At 35.5% G+C, this 26,682-nt stretch overlaps 1 protein-coding gene across 3 annotated transcripts in view; it reads right to left on the bottom strand.

Annotated features, from left to right (window-relative positions):
- The window catches only part of myo9b (myosin IXb), a 32,456-nt gene that overhangs the window by 1,304 nt on the left and 4,470 nt on the right, over window positions 1-26,682 (bottom strand). Inside the window, exons 3-40 of one of the 3 annotated variants that reach the window (XM_055058157.1) lie at window positions 21,024-21,118; window positions 20,601-20,663; window positions 20,330-20,429; window positions 19,260-19,360; window positions 17,704-17,827; window positions 16,634-16,723; window positions 16,400-16,516; window positions 16,145-16,279; window positions 15,881-16,002; window positions 14,961-15,102; window positions 13,800-13,989; window positions 13,601-13,676; window positions 13,430-13,519; window positions 13,303-13,342; window positions 12,378-12,500; window positions 12,173-12,253; window positions 11,972-12,082; window positions 11,390-11,512; window positions 10,986-11,135; window positions 10,462-10,592; window positions 9,027-9,320; window positions 7,899-7,968; window positions 7,479-7,676; window positions 5,924-6,021; window positions 5,742-5,818; window positions 5,433-5,614; window positions 5,201-5,308; window positions 4,951-5,121; window positions 4,828-4,869; window positions 4,634-4,745; window positions 3,420-3,493; window positions 3,118-3,310; window positions 2,560-2,688; window positions 2,355-2,460; window positions 2,157-2,288; window positions 1,934-2,057; window positions 1,063-1,160; window positions 837-970 (exon numbers count right to left, since the gene is read on the bottom strand). In XM_055058157.1, coding sequence (XP_054914132.1) covers window positions 841-970; window positions 1,063-1,160; window positions 1,934-2,057; window positions 2,157-2,288; window positions 2,355-2,460; window positions 2,560-2,688; window positions 3,118-3,310; window positions 3,420-3,493; window positions 4,634-4,745; window positions 4,828-4,869; window positions 4,951-5,121; window positions 5,201-5,308; window positions 5,433-5,614; window positions 5,742-5,818; window positions 5,924-6,021; window positions 7,479-7,676; window positions 7,899-7,968; window positions 9,027-9,320; window positions 10,462-10,592; window positions 10,986-11,135; window positions 11,390-11,512; window positions 11,972-12,082; window positions 12,173-12,253; window positions 12,378-12,500; window positions 13,303-13,342; window positions 13,430-13,519; window positions 13,601-13,676; window positions 13,800-13,989; window positions 14,961-15,102; window positions 15,881-16,002; window positions 16,145-16,279; window positions 16,400-16,516; window positions 16,634-16,723; window positions 17,704-17,827; window positions 19,260-19,360; window positions 20,330-20,429; window positions 20,601-20,663; window positions 21,024-21,118 — 4,542 coding nt within the window. In that variant the 3' untranslated portion in view covers window positions 837-840. The remainder of the gene's footprint in view (window positions 1-836; window positions 971-1,062; window positions 1,161-1,933; window positions 2,058-2,156; window positions 2,289-2,354; window positions 2,461-2,559; window positions 2,689-3,117; window positions 3,311-3,419; window positions 3,494-4,633; window positions 4,746-4,827; window positions 4,870-4,950; window positions 5,122-5,200; window positions 5,309-5,432; window positions 5,615-5,741; window positions 5,819-5,923; window positions 6,022-7,478; window positions 7,677-7,898; window positions 7,969-9,026; window positions 9,321-10,461; window positions 10,593-10,985; window positions 11,136-11,389; window positions 11,513-11,971; window positions 12,083-12,172; window positions 12,254-12,377; window positions 12,501-13,302; window positions 13,343-13,429; window positions 13,520-13,600; window positions 13,677-13,799; window positions 13,990-14,960; window positions 15,103-15,880; window positions 16,003-16,144; window positions 16,280-16,399; window positions 16,517-16,633; window positions 16,724-17,703; window positions 17,828-19,259; window positions 19,361-20,329; window positions 20,430-20,600; window positions 20,664-21,023; window positions 21,119-26,682) is intronic. The other 2 variants (XM_055058156.1, XM_055058159.1) reach the window with 2 other exon arrangements.

Below are 26,682 nucleotides of genomic sequence, written 5' to 3'. Positions count from 1 at the left end.
AACTGAAGTTTGGATCACACTCATTTCTGTCCAAATCACAGAGATGCCTGTTCGCTTGGAATTAGTTTTATCACAGGAGTTTGGATGGATGGATGGATGGATGGATGGATGGATGGATGGATGGATGGATGGATGGATGGATGGATGGATGGATGGATGGATGGATGAATGGATGGATGGATGGATGGGATGGATGGATTGGATGGATGGATGGATGGATGGATGGATGGATGGATGGATGGATGGATGGATGGATGGATGGATGGATGGATGGATGGATGGATAATTTGCAGGAAAATTTTTACTTTTCAAATTACTGACATAACCGATTTGCACTGGATTAACAACACAAACATTCTCTGTAATTATTACAAATAGGTTGTGGTAAAATTAATCCCACATCAAAAGAGCTTTACTTGTGTACAATTTCTGGCATTTCTGGAAGTACAACTTCTTCTGAGTTTTTCTTTTTTCTTTTTTAGAAAAATGTGACAACTACACAGGTCAGTGATTTTACTCTGAATAAATTCTGGAGAATGTAATTAATTACTTTCCCATATAAATTCAGGTAATTTAATCTAAATACATTCAAAATTTGATCAAGGAATTTTGGCCATCAGGACAAAGGATAAGGAGACAGGACACAAATGTATGCCATGCTTTTACATTTTTTGTTTTAAAACTTTTTTATATTTTTCTTTTGTTCCAAATATGTATGTATGTCTTTATCACCTTAAATTTGCTGTTTTAACATGGAAAAAGCCAAAAAGATGAAAGGAGGATGGACACTTTAGCAAGTTTTTGTTCAAACCCAGAAGAAGGTTGACGTACTTTACCTTTCTACTGACCTTCCGAGTCAACGCCGCCCAGCTGGTCCAGGCTGTCTGAGCTCACTGATGATGCAGAGTCCGCGTTTTCAGAGTCCGAGTGTTCCTGCTCCAGTTCAGGTAACCTGATCACTAAGTCCAACCTGCAAGGAAGAGAAAACAACCACACAATGTTGCATCAAATCTTTTTATTTCAGCAGTTAAAGGAATAAAAAAAATGACAGTGTTTGTTTACTTCTCTTGCTTGATTGATTTGATTCTTTCAATGATGGTGCTGTCGGACTCATCAGACTGCAGTTGGTGTGGGACGTTCTGCTCAGCTGTGGGTTGAATCTTCAGGGACAACAGATGAAAAATAGCATCTCGACTAATTCTAGCAACATTTACAGAAATGTTTATTATTGTGAACTGTCCCTCCCAAATAAATAAAAGGGGCAGTACTATGTATTTTCTATACAATCCAGTAAACACGTAAAAGCAAAGCTACATGTATCACACTTAATCAAAATTTTACTTTGGAATTTAACGGCTTGAAATTGAACCTCTGTCTCTTTAAAACTCTTTTAAAAGCTCTTTCTGAAACTCTGCCTTCAGGAAGTCATCACAACATTGCTCCTCTTCCTTTAACATCTTTATAATGAGATCAGCTCATGAACAGTTAAGCCAGGTGTTTGCTAATTGCTGCTGCTAGTCTGAAGGAGCTTGGGGTGGGGGAGCTTCTCTATGAAAGCTTGAAAATTGATGCTCCAAGGTGGAGCTGTACTCCAAAGGCGGAGCTAGGGCCATCCAGGTGTTTTGCACAGTTGAATGGTTGCCATGGAGAAAGAAAAGTTTCTCAAACGTGCATATAAGATTCTACATACTTTTTAAATGAGATAACATTATAACATAATGCAAAGCTTAAAAAGTGGATTTTTCAAAACACTGCCCCCTTAAAATTTAAATTTCTGAAGGCTTGTCACAGATCTAGACAACGATGGGAACAATGTCTTTGTCAGCAAGTGGTAGTTTTGTAGTCATTCAGAAAAAGTGATGCTAATGATGGAATGCATATTTTTTGATTGTGTGAATCAGAGGCCTTTTTGGTTGTGCCTGTGTGGTCTCACTGTGTTTTGTCTCCTGAGTTTGAGTTTATGGACAGCCTGGGCCTCGGCATACTCCAGCTCCTGGATGTCCTGCATCTTCTCATTGTAGCGCCTTAGCTGCTCATTGATCAGAATCTCCAAACACCTGCATGAAACATTACGTTTTACAAACACTTATTGTAAGTTATTAAATAAACCATAGCAGGATGAAAGGTTACAGTACTGTGCTAGTATGGTTACTTACAGGGTACTTTTGGGCACATCCTTCATACAAAGCAAGGGGTCACTCATATCAGCTGAGCGCAGAATGCAGGGAGCAAACACAATAGCCAGAGATGTTGGTGACATCTTATTGTGCTTCTCTTCCTTTGCAACCCTGAAACAGAAACTAGTTAAAATCTAAGGCTTTAATCATTTAAATGAGAAGCAAGCATCTTCTTACTTGACAAGGTGGAAAATGAGCCGCTCCAAAGTGTTGAAATTAGCAGGAGGAAGCTCATCGACTTTTTGGTATACAGCCCTTATTCTCTCTTGATTCTCTGGCAGCTCTGCATGTTGAGGAAAAGGGGAGTTAAAGGATTTTCAAATTATCTGAATTGCAAAACAAGCTTACAAACAAAATGTAAAATATCCAAATGCTCCGTCACCGGCAGCATGCAGGAAGTCGTTGTAGAGAGAGAATGTCATGAGGGGTTCAGGAAGCTCTCTAAACCAGCGTTTGACGAGGCCGGTGATGGTGTGGATGGGGTAATTATCCAAACAGGCATTTTCAGGATCTGATGCAGCAAGATCAGAGACAAAACTTAAATATTTCACTTTACAACATTTTACTACACATAGACAAATATAGAGAAAAATCAATAATAAGAATAATAATAAAAAAAAGAAAAATGAAAATTTAGTTACTTTAGCAAAATTCAAAAATTATATTTTTATAACAAATGTTATTATTATTATTGTTATTGTTATTAGTAGTAGTATTTCATTTTAAATGGTGAAACCACAATTAATTTTCAAGTTTAAAAATCCCAAATGCATATGATTTTTATTATTATTAATAATTATATAAATGCATAAATCATATGTCAATATGTAACAGTTTTTATTAATATACTGCATAAATATGCATTTTAATAGATAAGTTTTTTATTTAAAAGAGAAAAAATACTAAGAGTTAAAAAGCTTGTGTGCAGAAACATTCTCACCAGTCTGCAGGATCTGGTGAAGCTCCTTCGCTCGGCAGGCTGCTCCAGACTTTCGGTAAATTCCCTCAGTGTAGAGGCCGTTCATCTCCACATGCATCAACAACAACTCGACCACTTTGGGCACTGGGTTGGTTTTATTGGTCAGGACGCACACTTGAACTCCAAAGTGTAGAGAGCCTGGCACACTGTCATCCTGACACAAATAAAGACCAAGAGGAGTTACACTAACAAGAAGATTAGCGAAAAGGAAAATAATCTACTGATAAAGATTTAATAGGTTTTTAAAAAGGTTGAGCTCTCACCAGCCTGGAACGCCGTGTTGAGCAGTCTGTGATGATTTTGTCTAGACATTTCTTGTGACAAATGAACTTGCAGGCTGAAATGGAAACAGATGACCTTTAGTTTTACATATAAATATAAACAGTATGTTCTCACTGGAGTGCAAGTCCACACAGACATTTTTACAATTCCAATTTGCTAAGTGGGAAAAATTATCTGAAGCCAAAACATTGATTAATAGAAAGTCACATTTATCAACCCAGCTGTTGCTAAGACAGGAAGGGATCTTTGACCATTTCGCTTCACATAAAAGTCATTTCTTCTCTTTTTTTCTTTTCCATTCATCTCATGTGTTTTCTTCAGAATTAAGTCCATGAATTGAAACAACCAGAAATGTTTGTTGACTTTATATCCAGTGAACCATTTCTGTAATAATTTAGCCTTTGGATAACCTTAGACCATTAACCTGCTGAAAGACACAATAAAGTTTTATTGAAAATGTTCTCATATTTCACTCTAACAAACTTCCCAAAGCCCACAGCATCACACATCCTCTGTCATAATTAACTTTTTTAGTATTCATGCTTGTTGTGTGTTCATTAGTCTCATCACTTCTGCTCAATATGGAGTGCTTTATTAACATTGAAGAAAAGTTTATGCAAACTGAGATAATTCACAATATTTCACCAGTTGGTGGTGGTAATTTACAATAAATCCACTGGGTTACTGTTTTTACCATCCCCTTCACTCCACATGGTGGTAACATTTTTCCAACTTGCACTGCATGCTCTCTCACCTTTCCCATTTTGAACAGCATCAAACAGATATTCATGATCCAGAAAAACTGCAAATCATTGAATTCCAATTGGACGTTTTGATACAATCACATCAACTTAAAAAATACTAAAGAAAACAAACTAATTAAACAAAAAGTATAGATTCTTGACTTTTATATGAATTTATAGGAGCTCCATGAATTATGGTACCAATAATTTTGCTAATATTAATTTCTCAAGTAGTATTAACATTTCTTGTTGTGTTTTCCCCTCACAGCAATAAATGTACTCAAATGTTAATTCTTCAAAAATGTTCCAGTGTGAGATCACAAAATAGCAATAAAACATTAACTTATTTTAGAACTTTATTCACATTTAACCAGTTCTACCATTAGGACATTTAAACATGTTTGCATGCTTTAAAAAATAACAGAGATGTTATTCACAGACCGTCTACTCACCGCTGCACATGCAAGCTTTCTCCATTCCCCAGATGAAGGAATTACACAAGTCACACGACTGCATGATGTTCACCTGGTATGTGCTGAACAGATGATCCAGAGGATTGGCAATCTGCAGACAAAAATTACAGAAACAACTTCAGTTTATCCAATATGTTCATTAGGAATAAACTCAGAGAAGATGTTTAACTTACACATTTCTCATTTGTCTTCCTCTTCTTTCCCGTCCTGGTGGTCTAAATGAAGGGAGAAGTTAATTCTCTGACAGAACTAAAAAAAGATCTTTACTCTCTCCCTTTTGAAAACATAATATCTACCTTGGCTGGTTCGGACTCCTCTCGCTTTTTTTCGGCTCTGATGAATCCGTCCAGCACAGACTGGAACAGGTTAACCACCAGAGAGACCTCTGATTTCTTACTTCGTCCTGCCAATGCACTCACTTTGTTACGGTAGCCACTCATTAGGCTTTTGTAGCAAACTTTGGGCTTCTATGGGTCAAAAAATTCATAAGAATTTGTCAAATAAAAAAAAAAAAGAAACAATGAGAAAGTCTTAAAAGTGACTTACTTGTAAGGAATACATGCTTTTGATGGTTTCCCTGAACTCCATGGTGGCAGAGAGGAAAATACCCTCCGTTATGGACAGTTCTGCCACTCTGGATTGCAGCTCATTCACCTGACAAAGTGATGAAATTATAAATTACAAGACGCCGGGATGCAGGAGAATAATTCAAAGAGCAGCACAAAATGGGTCTCAATCTATTTGTCTCAAAAACAACGCTGTTAAATGGTTATCGCACCTGATTCCCAAGGAACTCGTCAAGGTTTCGTAGTTCATTGGGATCGGTGATCTCGCGGTCCAGAGATACGTCCGCCTGAAGTGCTCGTGTGGCTCGACTGATATAAGGAAATTTTCGCTGGACCCTCGATTCGTTGGAATTAGCCATTTGGGAAGATTGTGGGGAGAATCTTGCCGACATTCCTGCAGATGAGAGACATGACATGAGACGATATGTGTTCAAACAAAAAATAAAAATATATGTACAAATACAAGTAACTAAAGCCCAACCAGCCCAACCAGGGAAAGTATGGCTTTAAAGCAGATTTACCAGATTTATCAACTAGAGATTCAGTGTTTGAAGATTTGTGCGCCCGTCTCCCCAGGAGTTTACCAAAAAACCCAATCCTGCAAAAGAATATCATCTGAGTAAACATTGTACAGCATTACATAAATATTATATAATTTTTAACTCAAAATGTTGAACTAATTAAACGTATCAAATGATTTTACTTCTCAGGAGTCGTAAGTGATTGGTTTGAGCCTCGAAGATCGGTTTCGTCTGATCTGACTGGAAAGCTGTACCTGGAGCAGTCCAGTTCTGATCCCCTCTGTAGCAACAAGAGAACACAAATGCTCTGCAAATTAAAGTACAGAAGCGATTAACAAAAATCCCAATCTGAAAACGTAAACAGTTCTCGTTCATTTCTCAACTGGAAGTTTATGTTCTCCCACTCCACTTTGTTGCTCCAGCTGTTTTTACCAGCAGCTCCTCCACCAGAACCGCAACACCAGGAAATAAAACAGAACTACACCATCTGCATCCGTCATGCAAAGACAGTTTCCTCCCACCAGCAGATTACACCACAGGTTAGTAATACTTACTATTTTTCACTTTTATACTACTGATTTAGTTGTATTTTACAATATGGCTGCTTGAAAACAAAGCACAGACCAAGCATGGTACAGTGCAACTATATCAGCTAACTTAGTAAAATATAAGCAATCACTGTAAAATATCTGAAAGAGCTTAATTAAATCAAACATATAGAAGTTTAACACACTGCAAGAACACAAAAATCTTACCAAATATTTTTCGTCTCAATTCTCATGCAAATAACTCAACACTTGAAACTAGACAAAACTAACTTACAAGAAACTGTTCAGCAAGATATATAGGAGCTTTTATTAAGGGAATAATTCCTTGATAATGATTTTAAAAGTAATAGTCTGCTAGTAGTACTAGCAGACAATTTCACTTGCAACATGGGGAAAACATCTTTTAAAAGAAGCTAGATAAAAAAAATACTTAGTAACGTTTTGTTTTTGTAGTGTGAAAAAGCAAAACCTATCTAACAATGTTTGATTATATTCCCAAAACAGTTTTGTGACAGTGAAAAATGGGGGGTACAATTTACAACATATTAGAACAACTAAAAAGAGTTTTGTATATCAATGTGTGAGGTAGATGGATTAACTACAAATATAAACCAGCTTAAAAAAACAGAAAATATGTTATATAGGATGGGTTTCTCAATAGCTAAAATAACTATTGTTGTTGTAATAAATGTGTAAATAGATGCATTGTCAACAATGAGAACATGAGGTTTACGCATCATTTAATGTGGGAATTATTCAAGGGTTTATCTGGTGTGGGGAGACTAAAATGTTGATATTATAAAATCATATCTTCTGCCAGCTTCTTTTTAAACAAATTGTGTAAAATTGCATTTGTCTTGTAATTTTTTTTCTGTTTTTAAAGTCTGTTTGAAACAAATAATGGTTGTATCAATGTTTATTAAGCACATTTTAATAATAAGAAAAAGATAATCTGTGCCTGTTGACTCTGGTGCTCAAGTCAGAAAGACGAAAAGTTCAGAAATGAGCACAGGAAATGGACTTCAACATTTCCAAAGTTCTGGAAAGCAGCCGCTCATCTTCCAATTGAGTAAAAGACAGAGCTCCAAGAATAATGCAAGGTATCCAGCTAGTCCACATGGGACATTTGCATGCAGGGTCGTTGTTGAGAGGAGAGCGGTGGGAGTGAAGCTTCCCTTTAGGTCAGTACCTTGACCTGGGAATTGAGGGGCCAGACATCCATGACACTGGCTGAGCCCGTCAGGGTGGGCACAGAGGGGCTGATGGGAGGCAGTGGAAAGTTCCAGAACTCATTCTCCTTGGAGCCCCCAAAGCTATACACCAAACCGCTGCGGGCGTAGGCTAAGCGCCGCTTGTGTTTTTTCGGCTTGCGGCGACGAACCTTTCCCTGACGGCCAGAGAAAGGGACAAGGCTCAAACTGGGATGACGCTACATGTTTAAAACCTCCACTTAGGAGTTTGCCTTGATGGCAAAACGTAGCGTCCTGAACACAGAGAGGTCTATTACAAACCAACAAACATGTTAAGAATAACACAGAAGAGAAGGCAGAAAAAATCCAAAGCTTGACATTTGATCTGGATTATGAAGTATTACTGATGCCAAGCTTACCATTTGGGGACCGGAGGAACCTTCGCAGCCAGAGGAGCTCGACAGTTCATCAACAGAAACCGCTTTACGACTTTATTTTTATTTGAGAAGGAAACAAAAAAAAAAAAAAAGTGAAAAACTTTTTTCAAGTGACAAAATAAAAAACATTAAATGGTGACAACACAGGAAAAGTAAGGTAGCAAAATTAGAGGTGGGTAGTAACTAACTACATATTCAATTACATTCAGTAGAGTAACTTTTTGGGGGGAAATAAACAATACTTTCAAGAATAGTTTTACTGCATCACACTTTTTACTTTTACTTGAGTACTACAGCTCAACTTGAGTAAAATTTCAGAATATTCTATCCATTATGAGTAGCTTTACTGAATATATTTTAACCAAAAATGCATCAGTCACAAGTCTATACTTTATGTTAATGGAGACTTCTTGGTTTGTACACAGGCTTTGTTGTTCTAATGGTTTTCTATCTGCTAAGCCTGTTGGAGGACACGTGAATAAAACACAATATAATGTCATTGGAAGTGCTCAACTCACTACAAGTACTACTTTCATAAGTTTTATTTTGAAAAAAATAAAATTTAAACTTTTTTATTTTGTAATTATTTAATTTGTTTGCACTAGTGCTTTAATTTTAGCCTTAAAGACTTCAAGTTTGTGCATAATTTTATATTTTTAGCTTATCTGATGGCATTGAATCTGATTTTATGATCAATTATTCTGTACTCGCGTAAACATTTTACCAAATACTTTTTTACTTTCACTTGAATAACTTCTTGGAAGGCTACTTTTTAATTTTACTTGAGTAAAAATATTATAACGTAGTGCCACTCTTACTTGAGTACATTTTCTGTGTACTCTTCCTTCCTCTGAGCAAAACGATGCATTTTTCCACATCTTTGATCCCAAAACACAAACACTACTCAACCCTGGAAAGCATATAAAGTGACGTGTACCTCAAAGACACAATGTAAAACAAAATCTACTTTTTTCTCCCTCATGTTAAGTTGTGAACATTGATGTACTTGTCAAAATTGGAGCATAAATGCCAAGATAGGAAATAGCATCTCTATTGTAGCAGAAATATTATGTAGAGAAGGGACACAATAAAGAACACAATAAAACTTACAACATGTCATCTCTCCTATCTCTCCTTCGATGTACTTCAGGACTTGATGTGTCTGTCAGATCATCTTCACTGGATTTCTCCCTCATCCTGTCATTGGCAATGTATTGCTTGCACAGAGAAGGGTTACTGCTGCCAGCTTTGAGGTCCAGGGGGACGGAGAAGGGTCTGTTCAGCTGGGGAGCAGACGCTTTGCTCTCGTCCTCCTTTGCGGCCTGGTTGTTGGCTGGATCTGGCGATTGGATCTTGGTGACATGATCCAAGTTTTGCTGCTTCTTCAAAGTATGTTTCATTGAACTGTTGGCAAGAAGCATCACATCAGACCCATGTGACTGAAGTTTGACGCAAGCTTTTCATCAGTTAACAAGTAATATTTTCTGCGCAAATATTTTTAGTATACATTAAATAAGATGAAACTAAAGCTCATATTTTTTGTTGAAAAGTTACTTGAAAATTAGTTTTATCTCATTTCAAGTGTACTAAAATATTTGCACTGGAAACTGGATAAAAATACTTGGTACGATTTTGTGTTTTTGAAGCGAAGGCAAGCTATCCAAAGTTGGCCGGATCAACTCACTCACTCATTCGTTCTCTGGTTACCTAGCAACTCACTCACTCATTCTCTGGTTACCTAGCAACTCACTCACTCATTCACTCATTCTCTGGTTACCTAGCAACTCACTCACTCACTCATTCTCTGGTTACCTAGTAACAACCTGTGGAGTGACTTGCGCAGTAGCAATTTAAGTTTTTACCACCATGACTCAAAATTGCTTTAAAATAGTAACAATAATAATAAAAAAAACGACTTGAAGTAAAAACTGAATAAAACAGGAAAGGTCAGCTCACTTCAGATATTTAAAACAACAACAAAAAAATCAATAATTATGGATATTAACTGATATTAACTGCCAATATTTTGAAATCTTTCTCACTAATACCTGCCTACTGGCACTTTATGCTTTATTCTGTTGGCAAACTCCAGAGAAACTATGAACTCCACCAAAACTATGAAAATCTACTTGAATGACCATATTACCGTTATTATTAGTATTATTATTATTATTGTGCTCAATAGGGCAGCAAATTACCCTGACCTATAAATCTCAGACAGAATCAAAGGAGTATTGGCAAAAGAAAAATTATAGACACCAGACCAAACAATGCAGCTCAGGCTGATTTGCTTTGCTGCACTGGTGCAGTAATTCGTGAAAAGACAGCCATAAGATACAGAATACACTTTTCAACAGTGTATTCTACATCTGCATTAAAATCTTATTCATTTAAAAACAAAACAGAAAATCACCTTGATTATTACTCTGATTTTAAGAGAAAATGTTTGTATTAACAGTAAACCAAAAACATTTAAATTACCAGAAATTATCCTTCCAAAAATATGACTGTAAAGACTAAATATATAGCCTCCTAGTCATAGTACCTGGCTCCATCTTGAGAATTGCAATGCACTTTTCCATGGTCCTCGAGGTCTAGTGACTGGGAAACACGCCACGCCGTCTGGATTACTGTCGCAGCTCGGTTTTGCTTCTCAAAAAACTCCCGCCAGCTCCTCTAAAACAACAACAAATACAGTTTGATGTTTATTCTGTGGTCAAACTCTTCGTTTGTTCCTTGATATCTTCTTAATTTTGTTTATACGGACTTATATTTGCGTCTAAATTCAGAACTGAGGTAGTTTTGTCAATTTTTTATTATAATTGTAGAGGTAACAGATACAGAGCAACATTTATTTTCTACAATAATATCTCTTGAAATAACATATCTAGGTTCACAGTGTTAGTTTTCAGTTGACATTTTACATCCCAATTCTTTAAACTTTTCCACATTGTTATCCCTAACCTAGCTGCTGTCAGTTTTTGGTTATATAGGTTCAATTAATATGAATAACTTTGCATTTACAATAAGCCTAGGTGTTTTGTCGTTTCTGTAAAAAAGCAGCTGTACCTGGATGATCATGGTGGCATCCTTCTTTTGCAGAAAGTGCTTCCTTATGAGACAGGCGCGGAACCAGCGCTGCAGGGTGACGATCCGTTGCATCACTTCTTCGTTCAGAGTGCTCTGGAGTAGCTGACGCTCCTTTTCTTTCAGAAAAACCTGAGCAGATTGAAGGCAGGACTAAGTCAAGTGGAGTCAGGTCATGTTTTAGCTAAAGCTAACCCTTTGCTTTTGCGTTATTTCCAACTGATTTTCATGTGTTTCTGCACCCGAAGATACATTTTTATGATAAAACAAAAAGATTATTTCAAGTGTTCAAATCAATTAAATGAATATCTAAAAAAACAAAGATGGAAAGTTTGGGTAAATGCAATCATCTTGAGAAGAAAATGAAAGAAAGCATTGTTATATACTTTAGTTCTTCCTATCTGGTAGGTGCTCTTTTCCAGTCCCAGCTTCTCAAACAGTTCAGTTATGTCCTGTGGGGATCCAGTCGTTCCTTTTGGAAGCAAAATCCCGAACTTCTTAACAAATTCCTGGGATGTTAACAGGGAAAAAATTATAGGAGAGTTCAGAAAATCATCTTCCTTCATATTTATTAGTCAACGTGTAGAAAGTCTTAGAAGTGGCTGCCCTGTTGTTAAAACTGTAAATAATTCCTTTATGATAATTTTTGTGCGCCATGTTATAAGTGAACTAGTAATTTTTGTCAATATTAAAAATTATTGACTTAAAACAAGCTCCAATATCTTGCTTAAAAAGTTACTTGTAAATTAGTGTCTTATTTTATGAATACTAAGGCAAAATAGATCACAAATATTTGGTAAGATATGAGGCTTTTAAAGTGCACACAAAATAAATGTAGTCAAATACTGATTATTTTCTAAACTCTAAAATGCTCCATTTATTCAAAGAATGTTTAAACATTTTTATCAGACAGGCCAATAAATGAAGACTGTGCTGTACATAAATTGTTTTAAATTAATCTCACCTACCTTAAATGTGTATTTCGCTTTGTAGCTTGACTTCTGCATGCGAATCATCTGCAGTATGCCAGTGTACTTGATTTGATTTAGCACCACTTCATCATCAAAGTGCAGCTGTTTCTATAAAATCAAGACGAGATGCTTAGTCATCATCTGTCCTGATTACAAAAAGAAAAAAATCTGCAGTTGAAAACAAACAGATGTCGTCACCTTTCCAGCATTAGAGCGAAGACAGAAAATGAAGAAAGGCTCCGCTTTCTCAATCGTCTCGATCAGCTTTCCGAACGAGGTCTGTAAGATTAATATACGCAGTGAGAAAACATGGTTTTAGGTCTCAAACTAAAATGATCAAGAGTGAAAACACCCATCATCCTATTTAATAATACTGTTTCACAGAATTGCAGGGAAGAAAAACCTGAAACTGAGCGCCAACTGTGGGTGGATCTGCTCGCCGGTTAGGGTGGAAGACGGATTTGCTCGTTCTGTCGTGCTTCATCAGACCAACGATGTGACGGAGTGAAGTCAAATTCATGAGGTTCTGGTTGATGAAAGACAAAATAAGATAATGAGGATAAACACGACGAGATCTTAATATTTACATGTGTAGCAAGGTGCAGATGTTTTCACAACTGTTGATCTTATTCACAGTTTTAAACCACAAAGTCCAATGATGTAAATATATTTTATTGAGATTTTATCTGACAGAACAACACCAAGTGGCATGACTGTGAAGTGGGATGACATAGAACCTGGGTTTCCTTTCTTTTCCTTTTGCAAAAATATATAAATAAAAATATATTCAATTTGCATTTATCTCCACCGATTTCAGTTTTCAGCTGAACAACAGCTGAAGTTTTTGGGTCCATTTTGAAAGTCTGTACCCAATATTTATATTTAAAACAAACAATCCGTTCCGTTTCCATCAGCTGCCAACGGAAGGGATTCCACAGCATTATCCTGCCATCACCATGCTTTATCATGGGAATGGTATATTCAGGATGACATGACGTTTTAGTATTGCACAACACAGATTAGATTTTATTTTAGGACAGATTATTAATAATTCATCTCTAACAGATTTCCAATTAAAGATGATTATTTCTGAATTATGGATTTCTGCAGCTCCTTCAAAATAAAGTGGGCAAAAAATGCATCCATTTATTTTTAATAATTTTTCTTTAAATTTCCTGATAAGTGTCACTTTATCTGTTTGTCAACTTAAAGATCCAAAGACATGACATTAAGTTAGTGGCTATAACATTAAAAATGTGTTTTATTAGTATGAATTGCAAAACACGGCAGAATGAAGGTTTCAGTTTATTAGTTTGGCTACTTTTTACCTTTGGAATGATCTGCTTGTGTCGACTACCTCTGTTTTTCCTGCAGAAAAAATATGGAAATATTAGGTTAAAACATTCAGATAAACATTTTCAGAGTTATGAAGCTAACAACATATTGTCTGTTCACTTTTTCTCTTCATAATTGACAAAAATGTCCTCAAATATATCGAGTGATTGTTCATCAGTGCGATCAAAGGAGAACTCCAGAGTAAAGCGACTGTGGGAAGAAAAAAGAGGAAAGGTTATTACTGTAGGCCAAAGTATGTCCACCCTAATTATTATAAGTAGTAATAATTACCCAGACAGCCTCTCCAGATAACTGCTGCGCCTTTTTAAGGCTGAGAGTGGCGTGCGTGGGGTTTGTTTTGGAGTAGCTGAGATAAAAATTGAACAATAATTTAAATTATTTTACACAAAATGCAAGATATGCAGAGCATATGCTAATTAAGTCACTTAGAAAATTCAGTACAGCCCAACAAATGAAAAAGACTCTTTACTCTGTTCAGTCCGCTGCTTTAGGAGTTTTTTGAAGACTGAGATGATGCGGATGGTCGCTCGGAGGATGCTCCATCTGAACAAAGCTTCAGGGTTGGATGCAACCAAGTCAAGCAAGAAGGAGCGCTTGCTGCTCCGCAGAAGAGCTACGACTTCAGGACGCATGTGCTCGGTGTTTTTCTTTTTGAAATCCTAAAAACAACACCATCAAAATATACAGTTAAAATCTGAAGTTTACATGCGATGTGTGAAGCAGTCACAAAGGAAAACTGAACTTTTACTGTTTTAGATTTGGTATGGTTACCAAAATTATTTTTCATTACATTCTGGAATATTGGGAGATTTTTTTATGTTCACTTTTTCTCGACTTTTAAAAAGAATCACAGTGAACTTCTCCGTATTCACTGTTCAGTTTTTGCGGATTTTAAGTCCAAATAAAATAAAATCCATTTATTCGCTGATTTTTTTTTTAACCTAGCATAAAATATACTTTCAAAAATGCAGCTTATAAAGCTGGTATTGCTTAGCCCAATCCTGGCGCTGAAGTTTGCAAAGCAGCCAATCCGGAAGCTCCATTTATTTTTCTCGGCACTGATTGGCTGAAACCCAGTTACTCTGCTGTTGGTACTTGGTGGTTACTATGGTAAAAAGTAATAGCTCCTCCCCCTTTGTCTGCTGCTGTAATTGATATGTATCAGGATCAGCTCTTTACCAGTATTATACTTCACATACTTTGTAGACAAATTTTTATAATACACAGTGTTTCATGAGCAATTTTGCTATATTTTGTATATGATTTTTACTGTTGTCATTATTAATGTTATCTATTTTAGCTATGTCTAATTTTACAAATGTTAACCAAAATGCACATTGGGAGATACTCCTTTGTAATTTGTTTAAGGTTACTTATTATATTTTATTTAATGTAAAGAGGCAGAAGCTGCTGGACTAATGTTAACCACCAAAATTTTTTTTTTTGTTAGAATAAATACCATGAACCTGAATGTGTCTGTCGTAAAGTCAACCTGAGACGTGTTGTTTAACAACCAATCGCTTTATCTGAAATTTTCTGGATATTTTCCTACACACTAACTTCCTGTTGCTGAATGACAAGATTTTATCTCAACTGGAATGTAGAAATGTTTGCATTGGGGGAGTTTCACCTTGATGTGATATTTAACTTTCCCAGCGTAGTGTACAACGGTAAAAGTTTCCTGCACAAAGGGAGAGACCCCAAAGCGAGGGTTGCTCTGATGGTGCTGTTTAAACTTCTCCAGCAGGGTTTCATCTGGGGCCCGAGGGAACCTGAGAGAGACGGAAATAAAAGAAAAATAGACACCATTACCTATACAATATCTGAGAAAGCGAACAAGGCCAAAGAAATGAATAAAACCGCAACAGAAAACTCAGTTAGACAGATTTCTGAGTCATGCATGAAATTAAAGTTAAACCCCGAACTGAATATTTAAAAAACTTGATTATCAAGTCCTGCTGCAACCTGCTCTTGCTTAGCTTTCAAGTTTCCTAAGCCTTTAATTTTTGTTTAGTTAAGTAACCTGCAGCCATATTTAAAAGTATAAAATCTCACCCAATAGTTTTAAACTGAACTGGTTAAAATTGGTCCTATGCTGCATTTTAGATTTTAACTTAATTTTGCTCAACCAACTTTATCTAGTATAAAACGAGATATCCAGGAAGAAAAAGATGTAAAAGGGTACTCTTATATAAATTTATATTTTTGCTAAATGATTAATGGAAAAACTTTATTGACATTAAAAGCAGTCAAACATTTTAAATAATTTTTAACCAGCATTTTGCACGTTTCAAGTCTTAAGACTCCTTAACGTTAACATGATTTTGAGTCAAAAGAACAATTTTGCTAAAATAACACAATGTTTTGCATGCACAGCACTGCTTCTTATGCAACGCAGCTGTGTTTTTGTTCCAGTTGATTTTCAAAACTACCAGAGGTTGATGTTTATGAGCAAATCCCTTCACATTTCAATATTTTATTCCACCAAAGCATATTTCTCCCCATTTCCAAATCGTTAAATAGTGGTTTCTAATGTAAAATGTCACCTACTTGCTCTCCTTGTTCAATAAGTGGAGAAGTCCTACTGATGTGTCACTGATCACCTGGATGCAGTCACTGTTGTCAGTGAAGTTGATGTTTTCCCAGGTTATGCCTTCTGACACATAGACCTCCTAAAAGTTAATAAAATGGCAAGCAAATAATCCCACAAAATTAATTTAAACCAACTTAAAAAAAATTTAACTGCAGAAGCAGGAGAAATGTGAATGTTATATTGTGTCGATATAAAAATAATAATAGGAAAAAAAGACCAACCTGCTCAAACTTAAAGATGTTCTGGTTGATGTAAAACTGCTGCTTTTCACTGGCGTAGTTGATGCACAGCTGCTCAAAACTGTTTCTCTGGAGGTTCTCAAACCCAAACATGTCCAGGACACCAATGGACAAACACTGAAAACACAGCAGAAGCTCTTAAAATAACGAAATATCAGATCGCTTTGATAATCTTCAGATCATCTACAAACATTTACTGAAAGGTCAGAGAGCAAGATTGAACTTTTTTTGACTCACAGAGACGGACTCCTCCATGTTCCGTCTATTGAGCATTGCGTGGTTAATGTGAAGGATGATCCAGTCAAACAGAGCGCTGTATAAACTCTTTGCCATGGAGTCACGAGCTGACATGGCCTAGAAATGAAACAAGGAAAATTAAACATATGGCAACACCATAAAACCGAAAAGACAAATGGCCATAATAGTTTAGTTACAGGTAATAAAGGATCTTCCTGAATTCAAAGTAGTTACCTCTTGTAGTGTGTAGGATGAAACCACAGTGGAGGTTGCAGTCACTACCTTCTTCTTGGTTAAAGTCGTCACCAGCTGCTCCTTTTTCACCTGCAGATAAAACAAAACAGATGACACAAATTAGCTTGTAAACTATTAATTACTTCTTTTGACACAAAATTCAAACGCAAATGCAAATACTGAAACATTCCCAATGAAATGGGATTCTTTAGGATACCACTTACTAAAAGAAGTGTAATTTATATCACTAAACTGCACGACGTTTCCAATTTACTGGTATTAACTGATGATCTCATGGATCAAATGGTGGCGAAAAAAGAAAAATATAGCATTTCCATTATTAATGTCAGTTCTTCACCATTAACTGAAATTTATCGAGATGACAATAAATGAAAATTTTTATAAGAAATCATTCTCGATAAATGATAAATACCCAACCCGAGTCCAGACATGAAGGACCGATGAACGTTTCGTGAAAAAGTATTTTCTGTCACTTTTAACAACTATTACAGCACTTCTGATGCGTTCTTGCCCCGAATGTTAAAAATGTTTACTACTGGGATGGAGGGGGAAATGCCCAGCTTGTTCCAGTAAAGAGTATAAAGAGTAATTATTTGTATCTGTATATTTGTTCCTCTGAAGTGGTCAAATAATTATGAACAAACTTGATTAAAAAAAATAGGTCAAACTCCCTTTCTGTGTCTGCTACCCCAAGAATTTGGCATGTTGAGGTGAGTGAATCTTTGCACAATGAGGTTAAGAAAATCTATTGTTGTGTTTTTGCTGCTACATTAAACCCAGCAGAGGAGGCATATTTTTTTTATTTATATTTCATATCTGAGTTTCGATGCAAATCCACATATTTTTTTGATATGTCAAAAAATATTCTAGAATAAGTTGCAGCCCAGTTTAGCTTGTGAACTAATTAAATTCAGTTTGCAGCAGTTTAAGATTCGTAAAAAGGTAAATGCAAGAGAAATACAGCGGTGTGACAGAGATTTTCTAAATTTAATGCAGGATTATTGTATGTATCCATAATAAACTCCTGAGTATAGTGTGATCAGTATTACCATAAGCAAGTGTGACAGTGAAGATAAAACCTCTGCAGGTCCAGCCTCCAGGACTTCAGTGTCCTTTGACTGACTGTACGTCACATTTCCCAGGAGCAGGATGGCAGAAACCACAGAGAAAATGCTGCAAAGCAAAAACAGAAATTCAGAGTGGAAATAACACAAACATGTTGAATGACTGTCAGCTGCGTATGGGTCTGTTGTCCTTATCAAGGTGTAATGTGGGTTTTAAGTTTTTTAATGAGCTATCAGAAAGTTCTGGAGTGACGCAACTTTTTCCCAGCAGTTAATCTCAATTGTAACCCCAAAAGTCGTCTTTTCTGCATCTACAAAAATGGAGGGGATTCCCAAATAACATTTTTCCACCATCTTGAGAGGATTTACGTTTTTAGACTTCTGAGTTTTCTGAAGTTACACAGAACCCAGACAATCTGAGCTCAACACAGTTCATCGTTTCCAATCTAAGACTTATTGTCTTCATTCTAATTGTGAAAACAGATGAATTCATCTGAATTATTTAAGATATCCTGAGTGAGATAGTCTTTTGACTCTGTATAAATGTTTAATGATCAATTAATTTATCAAATGATAATACAACACTGACTTATCAGTTGCCCCTCACTGCCTACAAGACAAACTTTTCACCTCGCTTTATTCAGTTTAACTTGTTTAAAATCTCATTTAGGACCAACTAACTATTTAAGAACTATTTAGTGAATAAAACATCAGTTTATTTAAGTACAAATCTCCAAACTTACTGCAGAACTCATCTTTTCAGGTAAGTAGGAACTATGACAGCCTCTAGTGGTGTAAAAGCTCAGAGCAATCTGTATCCATGCTTACTTATTTATTTATCTTTTCATAAACTTATTTTATTGTTATTGTTTCTTAAGAGCTGTATAAATAGATTTGACATTGATATTATTCAAACCTAATATATGTACAACATCCATTAGGGAACACATAGCCACTTCTGATTAATAAAAGCTTGAATATTTAATCTTCCTCCTCCATGTTGCTGTGTGTGAATATTCACCAGGAAATCAACCCTGAACACGTAACAAACTATGCAGCTCATGCACGTTGTGTCCTGAGGCATTCTGGGGCGCTGGCTGGAATATGTGCTGCATTTTTCCAGCTCTCGACAGCAACAGGCTCAGACATGTAACCGACACCAGTATAGAAAGCAGAAACTACTCGATAGAGCTTAGTTTCAATTACACTTCACTTGGCAGACAGGTGTAAACTTTAAACGAGAGGTGAAAAAAGTATGAAACGGCATATGTTTGAGTGTTACTGCAAAAGTCAATGCATTTTTCCACATTTTGTTATGAATTATGTTTGAAAGTAATCAACTGAGCTTTCAACTAGCGTAAATGGTCTTAAAAAACACCAAAGCAAAACATTTTTGTTTTCAAAGACGACTTTAAAAATGAAATTTGAAGTATTTCATCTGATGTTCATAGTTTTTTTTTTTTTGTCAGAACTCTGGGAATCTTTGCTAAATAAATCTTTGTGGCATTTCAAATATGTAATGTGATAATAACCACTTTCACCGTTTTTTAGTGGCGCTCAAAAAGCCAACCATCTCCATAGCTTGCTGAAGTCTTTTGTACTCCTGTTTTAGATCGTCCTCCGTTTTCAAATTAAATTCCCCCTGCAGAAAAAGTGCACAAACAAAAAACAATCAGAAACAATGTGTTCGTGCACAGTTCATCCATTTGACCAGTGCAAACTACCAGTAATCGCTCAGCATTCACTGGGAAATTCCCAGGAATGGCAGTGCATATAAAAGTAAAACAAAATAAGGTGAAGTTGCTTGTTTTTGTTCATTCCTATTTATTTAAGACATAACTGAGGACCAATCAATAGAAAAATCTGGAGGAAAATATTTAACTAAATGAACTTTTTCTTCCTAAAAGATTTCAGTTGAAGATAAAAAATTATTTTATTAGTAATTTTGAAAAATGTTCAGATATTTTGTACAACTTTTAAAGTAAAAAAAAAGGAGATTCAACCAGCAACTTTATTAAACCTACAAACAAGGCAATATTTTATGCCTGTCATGTTAAGATGTATTGTCAATAAATAAGGTTTTATGAATAGTTATTATCAATCATAGAAATATAAAACACGTCTTTAGCCGTATATTAATAAGCTAAATTATTTACTTGACACAGTCCAGTATCCATCTATCTATTTATAAATTAATGCCACACTTTTCAGATTTTTATTTACAAACAAAAATTTTAACAATTTAAAATTACGTATGAATTGTTTCCATTTGATCCTTATGCACCATTTAGTGTTGACTTATCACATATACCAACAAAGTGCATACATTTTGGTAGTTCAACAAAATAAATACTTTTCAATTTATGAAAGAGGAACAAATGTTTTAGACTTTCAGAAATGTGTTAAGCTAAATCCTTCATCTAGAGTAGACTGAGCTTAATTATGTTTCAATTTTAAACAATTTTAGTGTTAATTTACAGCGTCCGTGAAGCATTTAAGTCATTATGCTGATAAGAAATCACAGACAGAGCAGAGGTTTCATCATTGTGTCTTATATTAGCTCATCACTTTCTCTTTCTCTGCAGCAGTAAAGCAAGTGGATCAAAAGTACCTGGTTGAGATAAACATAATCCTGTGGGTTGAGTAGATGAAATTCTTCCCGCTCGTCTTTAGACGCGCCCATCAGCAAACAGTAGAAAACATGGAAGTTCCTGAGGATCAAGCGCCGCAAAAGACATTTAACTTTCATCATTTACATTCCTACTAAACGTGGTGGATTCATTTACATATCAATGTTACACAGATATGACAAGAAATGTACCACCTAAATGATATTTGGATCATAATCTGAGTTGATTATTCAAAGATTTTATATTTTATACCTTTCATTTTTAGCTCTGGACACCAGGCGGTGCTTTTCCAGCAGAAACTTCTCAACAAAAGCTCTGTAAATTATGCACAAAAAGAGAAATAAATAAAAGCCACTCACTGAGAAATTATGTAAAATCCACCATCTTCACCGCAAAAACTATTTCTAGTGCAAATATCTTAGTACACGTGATTTAGTACACAAATTTTTCAGTCAGAAAAAAGTGATTGTTTTTGTTAATGATTTTCCATATCACAAGTGAAATAATCTGCCAGTGGAACTTGTATTTTTCATCAATATTGAGGAATTTATTGACAAACTCATATCTTGCTGAGAAGTTACTTGTGCTAAGACATTTGCACTAGAAACTGGACCAAAATGTTTAGCAGGATTTTGTATTTTTGCAGTGTTTATAAGGAAGCACATGATGTTTTACCCTCTGATGACGCCACTTTCCAGGTAGATGAGCTGGATGAATTTTCCAAAGCGGCTGGAGTTGTTATTTTCTGCTGTCTTTGCATTTCCAAATGCCTGCAGAAACACATAAAACATAGATTAAGATAAACAGAAAGTAGCTTAAGAAAATCAACAGATTCCCACATTTTTTTCTCGCTAATGCTTAAGTTATTCAAAATGTTCAGCAAAAATGTTCAAATCTATTGAATTTAAGTCATGCCATCTTCCACCTGCAGGTGGCAGTATTTCTTACTTCTACTCTGCTGCCTCAGCCTTTATGTCAAATTATACTCCATAGTCAATGTGAAGAGTAACAAAAAGTCACATTTAACGTCATGCCTTGCAATTATTTTTAAATCAACTTCACAAAATCAGTGATTTTGATTGCAAAGAATCAATCGCAAAATCCTGGAGAATGATCAATGCGACAAGATGTTCAGTGTTATTTAAGAAGTACTGATTGAATGCAGAGGCAGCTATTTACTAACATTTTAATGGTTTGTTAATGGGTTTTATCAATATATTCTGGTACAACAAGCCCTTAAAAGTAGAATGATTGACAAAAAAACGATAAAACCTTGAATTGAGATAAGCGGTGCAGAAGTTTGTGATGACAATTTGACTTTCAATTACACAAATATTTGATGAAACAGTGTTTCTGCTTTTAATTCAACGCAACTACAGAGGTAGTAGAGGTAGAAAAAAATGTAATTCATAATTTCAATTAATTTGAATTAAATAGTTGCGTCTGGGAACATCTGCTGATTTTGCAAAAAGATCCAGCACATATTTTTGCCCTTAAAAACACATTTTCTGCTGCATTAAACAATAAATATTAGTAATTACATTCATCGCCCAGAGAGCCTAAATGGTAATCTAGATTATATTTCCAATAAAAACTGCAGCAGCAGCAGTAGCAGGAGAAGACCCACTGATGTATTTACTGTGCTGCTGAACCAAAAAGCATTTCAAAATCTGACTGCTGTCGATGAAATATGATTATTCTGTTTCCAAAACGAGCTTAATTAGTATGGTGCAGAAATCTGTCGGGAAAATCCCATTATTAGTAATCTACAATCTCACGCTGGCTGATTTAAGTTCTGTTTGACAAAAGCAACAGCTGGACAGTTTTTAAAAAGTACGAAGAGAGAAGGGAGTTGATTTATTCTTGCTTATATGGGTTCGCCAGCAGACCTGGCTAAGCCTGTTCAGACACGATTCTGTTTCTCTTCTCGCTCTGGTGTTCCCTCAAAGACAACGCCCTGCAAATTCCCTCTGTGAAGCTTCACAAACGCAAAAGTAAAGCATTAATTCACCCAGTTAACACATGTAAACACACGCTTTGTTTAGTCCAGGTAGAAAATCGACTTCATTATCGATTAATAACTTTTTCAATGGGTAGAGAAGGTGGAAAGAAAGGTCAGATATCCATCAATAGGAAGGCTAAAAGAGAGTGATATCAAGATGACATGGAAACAATAAGAAAGTATGAAGATTAGGTTTCAGATAACTGGGAACTGGTTCTGCAGACTGACTCATACATGCAAAGGAAATCCAAAGATGTTAAAAAAGGAGCAAGAAAGCAGAACCATCGCACTGTTTTAACATTTTTTATGAAAAACAATCATCTCAGATTACTTTTCACTCATTAAACATCTTAAAAGCTAAACTAATCTCTCTAAGCTTTAAGGAGATGAGCTGAGAACAAGTGAAACAAATCTTAAACGGTGGGTTTTTCCAAGTCGAATCGTGCAGAACTTGTTTTTGAAGAGAGAATCCATCTTTTGTCACCATGTGAAGAATAGCTGGGCTCTCTGGGAAGGAGGAAGTGTGCAATCTGTAACCAAATCAGTCTTTTCTGTTGCATCTGTTAAGATGGAAAGATAAAGCACAAAACTCTGAGGGGGCGAATTTCTGGTATTTCCACACCTACTCCTGTGGAAATAGGTGTGGAAGAAATACGTGAAGAGTCAAAAGCAGCAACATGAATGAAACTGTTACTAAAGCAACTCCACTAGTTTGTTCCCCAATACCACAGTTTAAATGAAGTGAAACCAACTAAAGCCTCGCTTTCAATACGTGGATCCATTCTCAGGCAACAAGCGTCAATAAAAAATATGTTTTTCCTTCAATTAAACCAAAATAAAGTCACATTTTGTCATGTATGCCATTTAATTTAAGAATTAAATTTGGCCCCATTTCTGAATCAGTCATCAGAGAAAATAGGTGACTGAAACAGTGTGTGAGAAATTTGAACCAGTTACTCATTGACAAAGACAAAGTAGCACAACTTAGATTTATCCGCCATTGAGTCGGTACAGATAACAGCCTAACCTGAAGGGACGTTTTGGAGAGTCGATACTAAACAACATTTGGGACAAGGAGCCGGAAATGTCTTCACAGAAAACTCAAGAACTAGAAATCTGTCGATATTAAATCATCCAGAAAGCGCTTTTTCAGAGGAATAGCTTCTGCTTGTTGACCTACTTTCTTTTTAAGTTGATGGTTTATGATTGCAGTATCTAGAATAAAAACATTCACAACCTTTGAACCTTTTCACGTCTCATCAGGTTGTAACCACAACTTCTACTGCTGTCTACCAGTGAAAGTCTACCATGCATATTTTAAAATGGAGATAAAAGTCAAATAAAGTTCTACACGTAAAAATCTTAAAAATCTGACATACATATTACTTCCTCTAAATAAAATCAAGTGCAGCCAAACTTTTAGAAATGATCAAACCAGTAAATGAAGTCAAACTGTGTTCATCTCAGCATAATTCAGCTTTTCTGTGAAGGCCTCAGAGGTTTAATGGAGCACATTACTGAATAAAAAACATCATGATGACAATATGTAGTTTTAAAATCTGAAACCACTGTTTATGACTGACACAACTGCAAACCTAATAAAATGTTACTTTCCACTTAAACTGACAGACTGGGAAAAGAAAATATCACTGTTCAGCTTCTATGCTCTTTAAATATGGAACAAACATCCTGAAAACTGAAAAACAGCTGAAACACTGAGCTGTAAATCAAGACTAAGAACCCACCTGGGTAGAGTTGATTTTAAGCAATCATAAATAGAATTTTGATCAACATATTTGATGTGCATTAGTGATTTTAGCGATGAAAACTAATAAAACACAATGAAGTCTGTAAGGGGATGCTTGCAGTCTCATATAAGCACATAAAAGCACAAATGTCCTGTTATGTTTAATTAGTCTAAAAAAGACCAAAAACAGCCTAATTTGCCTCATAGATTCCCAAACATTAATTAGCTGGAAATGTGGCTTATATAACAGAGATTAACAGAAATAATGTTGCTTTTGTGAACTGTTTTTTTGAACTTTTGTCTACTTTAGACTGTTTTCATGTGCAACACTTCCTCTTTTGTCCTCAACTTTGTCCAGATCCTCATTTTCTAAGCAGACTGTCGAAATCTGGGACAAAAACGGACAAAACCCGAAATATCACTGGGGGCAAAGTACAGACATTAGAGGTGGTTTAAGACTTTTTCACAGAATATTTCAAATGAACAAATTTGCCTCATTTATTTACCAACTTGTTTCATTTCCCATGAATGCAACAGATTGACTAATGATTCACTAGTTCACTAATGATTTTATTAAATAGGAGGGGACCAAATTATATATTTGCAAGATTCTGTTTCAAGACTCAAATAGCAAGTTTTTCAAAAAGAGACTAGTACAGGCATATCTTAACTGCTGGTACAAAGCAGAAAAAAAAGAACCACAAGGTGATCTGCTGATAAGTGAAGTCATACTATAGTGAATCACACTCTGCAGGCTTGACTTTACCGATATGAGTCCAAAACGAAAACCTAACTTCATTATTTCTCGCTGTAACTTGTAGCAGAAGCAGATTTTCTGATTTACTCTGAGCTTGTTCTTAGTTCTGTGGGAATGAAATGCCTCTAACATTTCAACAAGTGATAAAATCTTAACAGAGCTGCAACCAGAGAATGTTTCCCATGAAAGTCAACAGCTTGTTTGTTTTTCCGGATTATGTGTATTGACTAAGACAGGAACAAATGTTCAGCTGATCTGATTCACGCGCCATTAAGCCAGATTAAAATATTTGAAGCAGTTTACAACATAAGAAGAGACCTAGTTACTTTTATGCAAACATTAGCACAATTTGCAGGTTTTCTAAAAACAGTTATGATAAAAATTTCTCAAGTTTCCATCTGAATCAGAACCAAACCCACAAACTGAACCACAAACAACCAAATACACAAAATAACAGCAATTTTTGTGACAAAACTTATCAGAAACATTATCCACTGACAGCTTGTTGTTAATCTTGTTTTTTGTAGTCAATTAAAGCTAATTTTGATTATATTGCTTATTCTTATGCTTGTCTAATCACCAAATGTATTTTAGTGCTAAATGGTGAAATTAAAATTAAAGCAGGTTTCACCAACACAAACGTAAGACTCTTCAAAACCGAATTAAATGTAAGCGCTGCAACAGAAATGTGCTAAAGAAAGTTGCTCATGATGCACATAAAAAAGCGAGTTAGCTAACTAGCAAAGATTAGCAGCTATTACCAGTAGCCCAAACCAGCCACACAGCAAGGTGAAGATCTCTGCGCATCACTCAAACTTTTCTCTAACAAAACTAATCTACAAGACTTAAGAGTCCAGCAGTGACAAAATGTAAGACATGTGATTAATGTGTTTAAGCCCAGTTTACTTTCAGAAAAGCATGAACTGGCTTTATTGTTGATACATGAGTTTTGTAAGGACGTGTGGACAGTCTGTATAAATGCATGTGATGCCCTTTGGTGTGTGGAGCCCTGAGCAGAGAGCCTTATTGATCACATTGTTTATTATTCTGTGCTTCAAACTAATATCACATGAATATTTCTGACTCCTACAGATTTTACATCCAGGAAGGACTGGGTGAAATGGCTTGAAGTTTAAATATCAGATTGTTATTCATTCCAAATCACATTTCCCATTTTTCCTCACTTTCTTTTGTAAAAAATAAATTACAATTTGACAGAAAATATTTTCACAAAGTGGCTTTTATCCCTGTGTGACAAAGCATTACTATAATATTCTGCTAATATTATGACTATGTTATAAATAATATTAGCAGAATAAAGATGCAATTTAACCAGAATAATTTATTAAAACTTCGCTTTAATGAGAAAAAAGCTTGGATAATTATTTTTGTGTTGGAGTTCTATCTCATTCTCCTAATATTACCATTTTATTCTGATAATATAAAAACTTTATTATCATATTACTTTGATTTTGTCAAATGACTTTCAAAGTTTTCCCCAGAAAACTTGCTAAGCTTGGTGGCAGTGATCCGTCCAACAGTTTATGAGTTACAAAATCTATAGAGTTGACAGAAAATATCATTTGATAATTATGTGCGACTGAAAGATTGAAACACCAACTGTAAAGTCTTAAAAATGAAAACATTTGAAAGGAAATTAAATAATTAAGCAATGCTAAGCTTGGTGGAGGGAAAATTAATGCCTGGTGGCCCGCCAGGCTTATAATGCACTGAGAGAAAACCTGACTTTATTCTGGAGTTACTATGACTATACAGAAAAAGTTAAAATGATCAGTTCCTCTGATTTTACTCTTTATAGGTACATGTT

This window comes from Poeciliopsis prolifica, unplaced genomic scaffold (assembly GCF_027474105.1).
Source record: "Poeciliopsis prolifica strain line A6 unplaced genomic scaffold, Auburn_PproV2 SCAFFOLD050, whole genome shotgun sequence".
Lineage (NCBI taxonomy): Eukaryota > Metazoa > Chordata > Actinopteri > Cyprinodontiformes > Poeciliidae > Poeciliopsis > Poeciliopsis prolifica.
This window is presented reverse-complemented; position numbering and strand designations above follow the sequence as displayed.